Source organism: Perca fluviatilis, chromosome 2 (assembly GCF_010015445.1).
Source record: "Perca fluviatilis chromosome 2, GENO_Pfluv_1.0, whole genome shotgun sequence".
In the NCBI taxonomy this organism is placed as follows: Eukaryota; Metazoa; Chordata; class Actinopteri; order Perciformes; family Percidae; genus Perca; species Perca fluviatilis.
In genome coordinates, this window is record NC_053113.1 from 23,102,640 (window position 1) to 23,117,021 (window position 14,382).

The window sequence follows — 14,382 nt, forward strand, 5'->3', positions numbered from 1 at the left end:
ATACAGCCATAACAATTTATGTAAAAATACTTAATAGATGTTTACTTGAGCTCAGTTACCAATGAGATATATATATATATATATATATATATATATATATATATCATTAATGGTTAATAATTGCCATTTACCCCTGTGAGATCACATTTATGATCATATGATCATTTTCATTTTTTGTGAGAAAATAAGGAATTTCAATAATAAAAAAGGTTAAAAAAAAAAGTAGAAAAAAGATTTTTGATCATTATTGGTGCTTATTTCTTAGAACTTAATCAGAACAGGTGAAAGTGCTTGAAATGTAACAATTTTTTAACTTTGTGTGGGAATAGCAGGTGCAGAAAGACAACATAGTTTCATAGCACCTACATTTAAATACACTCAGTTCCAGTAGACCCGAACACCTCATATGTAATAGTTACGTGTAGGGGGGGGTGTACCATGTGCAGTCATTGAAAATAAGTTATTTTTTATGTTCTTCACAGAAAATGAGCCAAGGCCAATGAGTTTGAGTTAGAAGAAATAATAAATAGCATAATTTTTCTTTTAGCAAACATTGAAAATGGGTCCCACAGACCCGAACACCACACAAGTTAATCAACAAAGTTTTATGTTAGAAAATAGTGAAAAATGGCCAGCATAATTCAAAGATATCCGTAAATAGCCGTCAAACTAAGTGTTGGAAAAGTGACAGGTAAACTATATCATATAAAAGGTTGAATTCCTGTACAGTGTCAGCACTGTGTTTATTAGAGAAACCACAGGATAATAGGTGCACAAATGTAGCCTGGTATCAGAAACTTGAAGATCTCAGCCTGTCTGACTAACATTTCTTCTTGGATGTCCACACACCATCTGCAACTCAACCTTGACAAGACTGAGGTCCTTTTCCTTCCAGGGAAGGGCTCTCCTACCCAGGACCTGACTATAACAATTGACAACTCTGTGGTAGTCACCACGCAGACTGCTAGAAAACTGGGTGTGACACTTTACGACCAACTCTCCTTCACAGCCAACATTGCTGCAACTACCCGATCGTGTAGATACATGCTGCATAACAGAAGGTTCTCGTTCAGGCTCTAGTCATCTCACGTCTAGACTACTGCAACTCCCTCCTGGCTGGCCTGCCTGCATGTACCATCCGGCCCCTGCAGCTCGACTTGTGTTTAACCTCCCATAGTTCTCTCACACCACAAAACACCTCCGCTCTCTTCACTGGTTACCAGTGGCTGCCCGCATCCGCTTCAAGACACTAGTACTTGCATACAGGGCCACGAACGGATCAACCCCAGCTTACATCCAGGACATGGTCAAACCCTATACCCCAACCTGCCCACTCCGCTCTGCATCAGCCAACCTGCTTGCTGCCCCCTCACAGAGAGGGAGAACTAATCACTCAACGAAATCCCGACTGTTCACTGTCCTGGCTCCTAAATAGTGGAATGAGCTCCCTATTGACAGGACGGCCGAAAGCCTACGCATCTTCCGACGAAGGCTAAAAACACATCTCTTCCGACCTCGGATAAAAAAAAAAATTTTATTCAGGCATGAACCTCCGTATTTCACCTTGTTTCTCTACCCTCACACTAAGATCACATGCGCACACACTTTTTTTTTTCTCTCCACCCCTTAACCTCTCTCCGCCCACTGCTCTTTGTCACCCAGTCTGCTTTCTTCCGCCTGTATATATACCCTGCAGATGGCAGTGGCTGTGTCCCGTCCCACTGGGACAACTTGTCCCACAGGGGCTTAATCCGGATGCCAGTTTCCTGTCCCCTCCTGCTCCTCTCTGACATCTCCACCGAGTCCTTGAATTACCTCACCGGGCCAAGTAGTGCTCTTGAATTTAAATCAGCGTGTTTAATTATAGCTGCTTTTAAAACAGGTTGTTGGACCCAGAGGTACAGCAGGTTGTAGCTTCAGTGAGAACCCAAAAATTGTTACAGGCCTGTCTATGTTAGGTTGCCACACATTAAGGTTAATTAGGCAGTTTAATTAAGCCTGGGACTCTGTGCTAAAGTTGTGCTCGTGAGATTGGATTTAAATAGTTTTAGGAAAGGTAATGACATACAGTGTGTCGTTGAATTTTGGAGAATTCTTGAAGCAGTTTCAGGAGACTTTAATGACTTGCGTAGAAGCATTTAATAAATCTCGATCGAGGAACCCAAACACCTCAGCACAAACTGACAACAGTGTCAGCCTGACCATACTGCAGTAGAGCCTATCCTTAAGTGTGTGCGTTTATTCAGCTGGGTCTTCCCAGTGTGTGTGTGTGTGTGTGTGTGTGTGTGTGTGTGTGTGTGTGTGTGTGTGTGTGTGTGTGTGTGTGTGTGTGTGTGTGTGTGTGTGTGTGTGGGGCGGTGTTATCTAATTCTGGGGACCCTGGGAGACCAAGACACAGGCCCAAGCCTTGTGTCATTATGCAGCTGCTGAACCTCCCTCATCTCTGCAGGCAGATAATTGACCTATTGCCTGGTTTAAGACAGGTTAGAATGAAGGGTTGCCAAATTGGTCATGATGGGCCTCGACCTGTAGGTGACCTGAACTTGAACTAGGGTACCACTTGTTTCAACTTAGCTGCATCGGTTCATAAGCTAGAAAACTCCACCACAAAGTGGTTTCACTCTGTATTTGCTTGTTTTTTGTACTATACTGACACACAACTATCAACAGAAAGTGCCTTGTCCTGATCTTTCAAATTTTCTTGCTATGAGTAAAATGGAGATATCAGCTGTCAGGGACCCACTGGTCGCTCCTTTCACTCCAAACATGTTCACAACAAAGTTGACTTAAACTCCAGGGCTTTGTAGATAACTAATCGTGTGTATTAATGCTTTATGCAGCGGCATCAGCCCCTTACACACACAAACACACACCCTCCTACAGCTTTCTCTTTCTCCCAGTTGGGAACACTTCAAGTGGCGGTGCACATGAATGGCTTGACGGGCTGCCATGGTAACTGCACGACCGAGACACAGTCAGGCTGACAGACATTTCCGACCCAGCCAGGCGTCGCCACATTTGATGTTGCCATGACAACTCGGTAAACAGCACGCCTTCTTCTCAAAAAGATGGAGACATTTTTTGGAGTCTTTAACATTTGGGAGGGGGCGGTGTTCGGCTACACTAGAATGAATTAAAAAAACAAAAAATGAAATTGAAACTACTCAAGCGTGTCGAGTCTGTGAGTCATCCGTAAATACGATGAATGAATCAACAGTGCCCATTGCTGTTCATTACATACTATATCTCTGAGTGTGTGGTCAATTTGTCCATATGCATGCGTGTCCCCTGGGTGCCACAGCAAAGCGAACAGAGGTCCCCTAAGTAGGTCAGTTGTTGGTGTAAGGCTGGGCAGGCTTATCTGGGCACACAGTGGTCCGGCTCAGTGGACCAGCTCCCTTTGTTCCACAGCACGACTTCGTTCAGCGCTCCCACAGAGGCAGCCAGCATTGCTGCAGCCCCGGGGTCAAGTCTTTCCAGCAGCAAAGCCCAGGGCTCCGTTTGCTTTGTTATAGAGATACACAGAGGTGATTACTGACTGTGGTCATCTTTATGTATATGTGAAATGGATCACCTTAAAATTACCTTCTTGGTTTTTAAAGGCTTTTTGTCAAAATCAGTGACTATCTCCTCACGGTCACCTAGCTCTCTGTTTTCTTTTTGCGTTAAAGGTCCCATGACATGCTGCTTTTTGGAAGCTTTTATATAGGCCTCAGTGGTCCCTTAATACTGTATCTGAAGTCTCTTTCGCGAAATTCAGCCTTGGTGCAGAATTGCAGCCATTAGAGCCAGTCCCACAATGAGCTTTCCTTAGGATGTGCCATTTCTGTGTCTGTAGCTTTAAATGCTATTGAGGAGGAGAGAGGGGGGGCAAGGTGGAGGATGGGGATGTGGCCTTGACCAACTGCCACTTTGCTTGTTTGCAAGCTATGATGTCTCTCTTTCTCATGGGTGGGCCAAATTCTCTGGGCAGGCAAAGCAGAGATAGGGGAGGTAACCTTTCCCCTTATGACATCATAAGGCGAAGATTCCAGATCGGCCCATCTGAGCTTTCATTTTCTCAAAGGCAGAGCAGGATATCCAGGGCTCGGTTTACACCTATCACCATTTCTAGCCACTAGGGGACCATAGGCAGGCTGGGGGAACTCATATTAATGTTAAAAAACCTCATAAAGTGAAATGTTCATACCATGGGACCTTTAAAATATATCCGGCATTAATACACAGCCCTGGCTGTGTAAATGGAAATCAAACAAAGGAGTGCAAGAGCCACACAAACATTGATCCAGCCAATCGGCAACAGGCAGCAACAGTTGATGGTAGGGGCGGGAGGGAGGGGGAGGCAGCATTTGAATGTGCCGGCAGTAGTAGTTATAGTAGTTAGTAGTAGTTATCTGGCCGTGAATCTGGGGGGGGGCGGAGCTTTTGAAGAGGGGTGTTGTATTTGTTTGGCAGTTGAGTTCAAATATCAACAATCTTTGCGCAGAATCACTTACTACACCTTTAAGTAGAACAGTGTGTTTGATAGTTTGATTTTAACTAAGTAATAGCACTTTAGCTGTAATCTGTAAATTATCAACGCTGCAACAAGTGTTTAATCCACCATAACACTTGTAACCCAGCAGTGAAGGTCCTGGACTCGAGTCCGACTCAAGTCGCTATTCTCTAACTCGTGACTCGACTTGGACTCACGCACTGATGACTTGAACTCGGATTCGAGGATTTATGAAATCGGACTCTGAAGTTGGATGAAGTTTTTGACAAATTGTATGCGTAATAGGCAGTGAGTACTCATGGACTTTGTCTCAAGTCCGACTCGAGTCGCTATACTCTGGACTTGTTACTCAACTCAGACTCAAACTCAGGTATTGGTGACTTCACTCAGACTTGTCTCTGACTCTTCTTTGGTGACTCGGGCTTGGACTCGAACTCCAAAAGTGGGGACTTGAGACTTGACTCAGACTCAACAGTTGGTGACTCGACTACAACACTGTACCCCAGTGTTTGACACCTAGTTTCAGTCCTATGGATAAAGACTTTCAGGGTATGGGTGTCATAATGTTTGAAATTTGGCCTTATCCAATTTACTTATAGGCTTTAGATTAATACATCAACCAAGATAGTGAAATTATTTTTTCTTTTACTACCGGTCAAAAGTTTGGGGTCACTTAGAAATTTCCATTCCACTCCATTACAGACAGAATAACAGCTGAGATCAGTTGCATTGTTTTTTTAACCAGGGCAGCAGTTTTCAAATTACATTATGTGTTTACATAATTGCGACTGTTGTAGAAAGAAGTGGCTGATCTTTAATGCAATATCTACATTGCCAATTATCAGCAACCATTCATCCAATGTTCCAAAGGCTCATTCTGTTTACTAATCTGATATCATTTTAAAAGGCTAGCTGAGAAAACATTGGAGAACCCTTTTGCAATTATATAAGCACATAATGTAATTTGAAAACTGCTGCCCTGGTTAAAAAAAAACAATGCAACTGATTTCAGCTGGTATTCTGTCTGTAATGGAGTGGAATGGAAATTTCTAAGTGACCCCAAACTTTTGACCGGTAGTGTATATATTAACACACTATGTATAAAATAGGATTTAACAATACAACCACAGACTAATTGTGTGATATATTTTTCCAAATGATAATCCGCTTTCTTGCTGTTTTAATCTATATAATTGACGTTTTTCACAGCAGACATTTTGCCTTGTTATAGAAGGTAAAGCAAAGACTGAGAAAAAAAGTCGAAGAATAAGGCTTTTACGCTTTGCAGAAGTGAAAATGTTTATGTATCAATAAAAAACAATGCAAGTGCCATGGAAAAAGACGTTCAGATATATAAATCATGATGTACTGTACATGAAGCATGTGACCTATGTTTCGCTCAAATGAAAAATAGCAGCAGACAAAAACATCATGTTTGGAGCAATGACAAGACTGTAACCTTCCTGAAATTAATACATGTAAAAAACATAAATGCCATGACATTGCATGGCAGTGGATGGAAACGCACAATAATTTGCATTTTCTTTTGCTAATTTTCTGGAAATATTGTTAACATTTGCGCTAGATTTGTATGGAAATCTGATTAATGTGGAAGTGAGCCAGCAGGCACAGTACCAGAACCCTGAAACTGAAGCAGCTAAATGAAATTTAGCCATTATGCCTTTTTATTATTTACACCTGTGCTTTTCCTACTGTGACATGTCAAAATGTCTTCTGTTAAAAAGGCCTATCGTATTTTCAAATCTGCGGTTGTACTTACTAGATCTGGAACTTAATCAGTGTAATATGTAACCATCATGGACTTAACATAAAAAAGTATGTTCATCAGATTTTTAAATCACCATTCCCATGTGTATTTAGGAGCATATTTAGTTAATGCTGCAGTTGTTTCAAATACAAAATACATATGAGTAAAATCAACTGAAGTACTGTAAGCACTTTACAATATGACAGGAATGACTATTGACCAAAATTGCACTTTGCGATGCGTTAAAATGCAGTTTCATTGCCTGTGGGTCTGGAGAACACAGTTTAAAATAGATGGTAATGATGCAAAATTGATAATATTTCATAGTTTCTTTCATGTATCATTATTGGACCATGCCACACAATTGAAAAGCAGTAACATCAGGGCATAGTGAAATACCAGAATATGTAAGTTAATATTGGTTTTGTAATGGGGCTTTCATTGTAATTATTTGTTGGTTATTGGTTATTAACATGTATCTAATGCCACAGGTTTTGCAATATTGGAATTTAGAGAAAATATTCTTGACACCTTGGAGTCAATGTGCTGCCACATTCAATGATATCAATGAATATAGTATTTATTTATATATATATATATATATATATATATATATATATATATATATATATATATATATATATATATATAAACTATGTCAGACTTTCATTTATTTATTTTGAAAACCTAAGAAGAGTGTCCTTATTATTTACTTTTGCTAAATATGGACTGTTAGTTAATTTCTAGTTTTCAAAGGAAAGCAAGTTGAGTTATGTGTGTGTCTGTGTCCAACCATGACATGTGTTTAGCTCAAACCCTAGGGAGTAAGCTAGACCAGGCCTGGTCTAGCTTACTGCGTGATTTAGACGGAGCTTCGAATGTAAAGTGACCTGAATGCTGGTGATGTCAGCCCCTCCATTCATGAAACACATGAATAATTGAGGAAGCAGCAGGCTCAGTGCACCAGCACCAAGTAGAGGTGGAATGCAAAGTGAAAGCCATCTCTTTCCTCATTTGCTCTGTCTCTGTCTCTAACTGCCCCCCCTCCTCTCTGTCTCTCTCTCTATCAACTTGCACATTATCCCTCAATCTTTTTCCATCTATTGTCAGTCTGCAGCCGTGAAATTCTGTGAACGAGGAGCAGAAATTGCGAGAGAAGAGCCTTGCTTGGATACTAGCAGATGCAGTAATCATGCTGATGATCCAACGGCTGGGAGACCGGAGGAAGAAAAACGGGGAATGGAAAATTGCAGGTTGCTAGAAAGAGCGAGAGCTTATCAGCCTTACTTAGACATAGGAAGAGAGTGAACGATAGGAAGAGAAAGAAAAAAGACGTAGCCTGCTCTCCAGATAGAAACCACTGTTCTCTCAGTCAGCCGGGAAAATACGTTGTTTTTATCTCCCCCGGCTGCGTCCGCTTCCTCCTCCTTTTCCTCCCATCCTCCTGGCATGCTCCAGCACTCGTCCACCCTCCTCCCCTTTATCCCTCATCCCGCTCTCTTCTCTCCTTTCCCCCCTTCCTGCTCTCCTTTCTCCTATGCCTCATCCATGGCTGCCGCTGCGTGAATGAAGCCATTTGAAAAGGGCTGATCGCTGCAGAGGGGCTCTCTACATGGCTACAACCAGGTTAGTGCTGGGAACAACAGCCTGCCTACCTGGCTGCATTCAGACAGAATTACATGGAGCCGGCATAATGATTAGTTTCCCTGCTTGGCAAGATCAACATGTACTATTTAGAAGGAGAGTCCAAGGGGGGGTCAGCTACACCTCAGACCACCAATGCCTCTTCTTTGGCAGGTGGTGTTAAGGGCGATGTAAGCTGGTTATTAGGAGATCAGAGCTGGCCGGGGAAGATTAGTGGCCCTAAGCCTGCTAAAGAAAATCTCCCTGCCTGCCTCTTCCATCTTTTCTCTCTCTCTTTATCTGTTCAGCTACCTTTCGTCTTTACCACTGAGAGAGAAAGGAAAGTGCAGTGCGCAGTCCTCGGGATGATCCGCTGGATGAACAGCTCATTACTGGGGGCTGCCTACGAGGACATGGTGGTGTTTGAGTGTGTGACGGTAGCCAACGAGGGCTGCCAATGCCTTGAGGGCTGCTACGGCGAGGTGTTGAGGGACTGTGTGTTTCAGCATGGGTATGGCGGGCTCTGTGAAGCATGTACGAGGTGTGTGTGTGTGTGTGTGTGTGTGTGTGTGTGTGTGTGTGTGTGTGTGTGTTAGTGCCAGAGAGAGTGGATGGGTGGGGTTGGATGGGTTTGATTGTATAATATAGTTCTTTTTGGTGCGTTTAAATGTGAGGGTGATTGAGTTTGTAGTATTTTGTAGATTAGGTGTGTGATGTTGCTGTGATGATGTGTCTTTATTTCTGCACTATGTGGGCGTCCATACTCACACACATGCTTCTGTGTACTGTATGTGCATTCTAGCGTGTGCATGTGCAGTGGCTGCTGAGCGTGGTGTTCCTCATGGCCTTTTCAAACCAAGCAGAGCTGAAGGGCCACTGCCAGATGGGTATTTTCCAGGGTCAGCAAAACTGTGAAAACAAGCAGGGCCCGCAGAAAGGCCCGGAACTCTGTTCCATTGTGAAGCTGAACGATCGGACAGCTTGAGCCGGTTGGATTTAGAGCTTTAGAGCTTATTTAAAGAAAAGACTGTAACAAAGTAGTGCAAGCAGCATGCTTGTTTCTCTGTTATTTTTTTGTTTCACTCTATATGTAAGAACATGACCTATTTGGGGTGACATGTAGGAGTCCTGTCTGATCCACACCTTGAAGTCAGTCGTCTGTCTGTGCCGAGCTCTGTAATGCAGATGAGTTCTGTGCTTGAGCCTCTGGGACCAATCCCTCCCGCACGGTATGCAAATGAACAATGCTGGGCTGTAGAAAATGTTAGAATTTAGTCTTTCAATAATCTAGTAAGATGTTAACTATGTTGGATGCAGTACGTTTAGATCAGAATATGCTGTGATTTACTGTCTGTAACCTCATTGTGAACCATAATGTTTTTAATTTTACTAAATCCCCAACACTAGGTGACAAAATATTGAAATATTGCAGACAACTAAATAAAGGGTAATATAAAGTATATAGATTCATTCATTTGAATGATGGATCAGTTTCAAAAAGTTCATAAATCAACCATTCAATGTGCAAAAAAACCCGTCCTGATGGGCCATGATGCATCGTCTGTCACTTGGCCTTCCTGCTGTATTTCCCGCTCAGACAGCATCTCTAGCAGCAGAGCTGGGGAAGTATATTTAGTCACACACTCAATATTTAAACCACTCTCTCTGTTCACTGTTGCTATAGCGATATTCATTCTAAGCTGAGCTTTGTTTGAGCTTTGTGTGGGCGGTGCTCTAAGAGATATGTCTTTTTAATTGTTACATTTTTGTCAGCTATCTCTCTACAGTGAATCATTAAAGGTAAATGTAGTGTGTGTGGATCACTTCATCAATGCAGCTTAATAGCTGATGCGAGTGGTGCTGAAGACACTGGTTTTCATAAGGGAATCACTAAAGCTTTGTTTCATGGCTATATTTTGATTCTAGTAAGCCTTTTAGATTGAAGAGAATAGCGTGTTGTTGCTTTTTATCGTTCCACCCCCAAGGCAGGTTTTCGGTCGTGGCATCAAAAATGATTAGTATGTCATGTGTTTGAAGTAATAGAGCTGTGAACAACTGTGTCTATTATTCTACAGCTTCTAATTATGCAGCATCACAGTCCAGAGATAATACGCCGGCAGGTACTCTTGCTTTATGTCAAACTCTGTGTTCTGTTTTTATGAAGCCGTTACTAACAAAGCATCTGTGATAGATACTTTTGTCTGCTCCTCTGCACGCTACCGTCAGCTGCGTGTTCACTCTCTCCACACCACCACGCTGGTTCAAAGAGCAAACTGTTGTGTGGATGACTGATATTGGGCTTAGTCATTCAGACGCTGATGATGGATCTGTGTTCCCATTGTTTACTGCCGTGTATCTTGAAATGCGTGGTGATCCGTGAATTCCTCATCTGCTAAAAACAACAAGTGGGAGTTCCTGTACTGGGGAAATCCTGTCTTTCTGCGTGGAGGGAAAGTATTGAGAGACAATCCTCTGTTTATTTTTTTTTTTTTTATTGCCTTTATTACCCAAACACAGCTCTTCATTATAAAATATATTTGCTACTCAGGCAACTTTGAAAGAACTTTTTTTACCTCAGTATCATCGTTTTTTATGTATTTATTATTTTTGTTTAGTCCCAACCTCTTTTGCCTAAGAGGCCAAACTACTGGTTTAACGTACATGGAGACATAATAGTTCTCATCTTTTTAGTTGTGTACTGTAATTAATGACCTAATAGGGCTTGGATCCTCACACTAAACCTCAACCCTCACCCGGTCTTACACCTATCCACCCTGACCTACAGTGTGCGAGGGAGTGTGAATGTATGAGTGCTGACTGAGACATTATTACCCAAGCCAGGATATGACATTAAAAAGAGCACCACTGGCACACTGTATGGAGATGCTACCCTTGCCTATTTGAAACTGAGTAATATGTTTGTGTGGGGCTTGTACATTGTTTGCAGGAGAACATGCGGTGGTGGAGTGTGCAGTATGTCTGTGTCAGCTGCCAAATGCCATCTATGATGGCATTATTGCTGGATCATAGATGGGAGGTTGAGCTCCAGTAGTTAAGTGCAAATGCAGTAGGAACTGTTGCTATTTTCTAAATAGAAAGCTGGTATCCATAATAGTTTTAAGAGATACAGTATGATGCTCTGTTGAATTTGCACACCTAGCATAATTTGAGGCACACTATAATCTGCTACTAAGAAATGTTGATCCTTCTGAAAGGTTGTACCTTTCTTGGTAGACTGGTAGATTCCAATTGTCAACAACATGCAGAAAGTTACTGATTATCAGATTTGAGCATAATTACCACATTGTGTGTTTTCACCTCTCCAAATCAAGTTGCACATGGTGCAAGTACACAGGCACAAGCAGCTAATTTTAATTAGCTTTTTGACCCGACTTGGAGGTGATATACCTGGTTTTACTCATGACCAACAAAATCACTTCCTTACGTTACCTCTAGCTGGATCGGTACTCTAAAAGAATATTATGATACTCTTTCTTGGAAGTAAAACAATTGTACTACTATGATGAACCCTAAGTGACCAAAATGTAGCTTTAAGTAGTGGTATTAGCTTGAGTGTTGCCTTTATTTTTTAAGTTTTTCCCCTTTTTTTCTTGTAATTCCCACTGCAGTCCCTATCGATGCTGACTACCTCGATCAACCAATAGAAGTTCCTAAAACTGGGACAAAGTCACAATCCCGCACTTGTTCCCACCAGGGATAATGGCCAGTAGTAGGCAAAGCCACATGAACCCTGAGTCTCTGCAGTGCTGACAAAGTGTTGTTTTAAACACTACATGCTACTACAACTGTCTGAATGAATTGTTCCTTTAATTCTGGATATTAAGAAACTTCTTTGCATCTCTATGCTGGATTAAAAGACACATATTGTCTCACATAATGACCCATTGTGAGCCAGTTACATATGTGAACAACGTACTTTTAAGTACAGTACATAAAATGTCCCCCAAGTGTGTACTTCAAAGTACTTCAATCATTTGAGATGGGCGAGAACAACCCAAAAAAACTCTCCCAAGAATAAACTAACCTTGTTTAGCTTAACCTTGAAAAAGACATTCAGAACGGCCACAAACAAATATGCAGCATGTTAATAAGACGCCCACAGCATATGATGATGAAATTATCCTGGGAGGAAATTATACATTCTGTTAACATGTTGCTCTGACCGAGAACTGTGGCCAAGTGTAAGAAATAGTTCAGTGATATTAAAAAAAACAAACCGCAGGGCTTCCACCTGCCAGTACCTGACATGTAGAGGATGTGGCCACAATTCCCCTCTCTTACATCGTGCTACATTCTGACCACTCCTGAATTTATTCACATACTGGGTGTATATTTACTGTGAAAGCCGCTGAAACAGAACAGGTGATTTCGGACCGGATCAGGACAGATTGTTCATCCCGACATCACCTTTTTGTCCCATATCAGTATGGTCAAATTCCAAATTAGGAGAGTTAGTTTCAGGGTCCTGGTATTGTGCATGCTGGCTCACTGTCATGGCTTATTGGGACAATTAAAGGAATTGAACCGTCGTTAATGAAATTAGTTTCACCTGTGTTTTTCTTTCTATGAAAAGTCAAAATGTCTGCCGTGAACTAGGTCTATTGATTAATTTATCTTAAAACGAAATGCAACAGAATCTGGATGGCTTATCACCTTTGCTAAACAATTTGATGACTAATTTGTCTGCCCCAAATCAAGCACATTAAATGTGTTGAGAGGGATATTGATATTTTTACATACACCATCTACTCCAACTTTCATGTGTTCTGCTTGTGTGTGTAACCCAGTCTCCTGGCTCATACAGATTATCATGCATGCTATCAATGTACTCTGCTTTCTCTCATAGTGAGCATTTGTACTCCGACTTTATACCCTGATGGATGACATACACCACCTAATAAACCAGAGATTTGATAAAAACAATAATAAAGGCAGAATAGGAAACTGGAGGTTAACAATTTCAAGGTCCCATGACATGGTGCTCTTTGGATGCTTTTATATAGACCTTAGTGGTCCCCTAATAGTGTATCTGAAGTCTCTTTCCCCAAATTCAGCCTTGGTGCAGAATTACAGCCACTAGAGCCAGTGCCACAATGAGCTTTCCTTAGTATGTGCTATTTCTGTGTCTGTAGCTATTGAGGAGGAGAGGGGGGGTGTGGCCTTGACCAACTGCACTTTGCTCGTTTAAAAGCCATGATGTCTCTCTCTCATGGGTGGGCCAAGTTCTCTGGGCCTAACCTTGATAAGATTCTAGCAAGATTCTAGATCGGCCCATCTGAGCTTTCATTTTCTCAAAGGCAAAGCCATAGGCAGGCTGGGGGAATGCATATTAATGTTAAAAAACCTCATAAAGTGACATTTTCATGCCATGGGACCTTTAAAACTGCAGCTCTGTACTAAGGAGGCATTCACCTGCCACTGAGCTGTGGCAGCAATAGAAGTTTACTTCAAATTATAAATGTCGAACAATTAACGTCTTTTAAAGACACAAATGGAAATGTACTCCTAATCATGTCAGTAGGGACTAATCGGGAGTCAGTGCAGAGTACACGGATGTACAGTACAGTCATGATCATCCACTAAACAGCAGACCATTTGGTAATCATATAAATTGATGTCAGAGATACCATAATACAGGTGTGGATTATATATCCCCAGGCATTAAACAGATGTGAAGGCCCATTGTTGACCTTGCCTTTGTAAATTAACCAGCTACTGGTACAGCAGACCCTGACAGTGAGACGGACGCTGTCAACGCTGCCCTGTATGATGTAGTGCTCTAAGCTGCACTGAAGTCCCGAATGTAACAGTAGATCAGTAATTCATGGCCACTAACAGCGGCCATTGGCCGGCAGTGACGTAATCGCTTGCATAACGCCATGTCAAGTAACTGTGCCTGCTGGGCGTACTGCCACACAGATTACTTACAGGGCCTTTTGTTCACTTCTGTCGTTGTGAGGACAAGGCTTCTTGCTGAGCTGTGTGTGTGTGTGTGTGTGTGTGTGTGTGTGTGTGTGTGTGTGTGTGTGTGTGTGTGTGTGTGTGTGTGTGTGTGTGTGTGTGTGTGTGTGTGTGTGTGTGTGTGTGTGTGTGTGTGTGTGTGTGTGTGTTTTCAGTGTCTAGTGCTGGATCACAGAGGCTACCTGATAGCAACATACGATGGAAAGCAGGAAAGGGACTACTTGTCTCAAGTCACTAGTTCTTCCCCAGTTTGATAGAATATAATCATGTGTTATAGGCACACTTTAAGAGCCAGAATGATGACATCCACCTGCCATTGTATCTCTGATCATTTAATCATTGTGATGTCTTCTAGAGTGGCTTTTTTCTAGAGCCATGGAAACCATTCTTGTGTTTCAAGGGAAAAGATCCGATATCTTAATCAAATTGCAGATGGGCTCAAAAACAAACATAGATTTCCTTATTGCTTTTGAAGTGTGGCATTAGTGAGAAAATCCTCCGGTCATGCGTGACG

General features: G+C 41.9%; 1 protein-coding gene across 17 annotated transcripts in view; it reads left to right on the forward strand.

The window, feature by feature from the left end:
• Positions 1-14,382, forward strand: part of gramd1bb (GRAM domain containing 1Bb) — a 98,734-nt gene that overhangs the window by 52,843 nt on the left and 31,509 nt on the right. The window contains exon 1 of one of the 17 annotated variants that reach the window (XM_039784901.1): positions 7,798-7,889. The exons of 14 other annotated variants lie outside the window; for them this stretch is intronic. In XM_039784901.1, coding sequence (XP_039640835.1) covers positions 7,876-7,889 — 14 coding nt within the window. In that variant the 5' untranslated portion in view covers positions 7,798-7,875. Of the gene's footprint in view, positions 1-7,797; positions 7,890-8,189; positions 8,398-8,484; positions 9,116-14,382 lie in introns of those variants that run through there. 2 more of the 17 variants (XM_039784863.1, XM_039784881.1) reach the window with 2 other exon arrangements.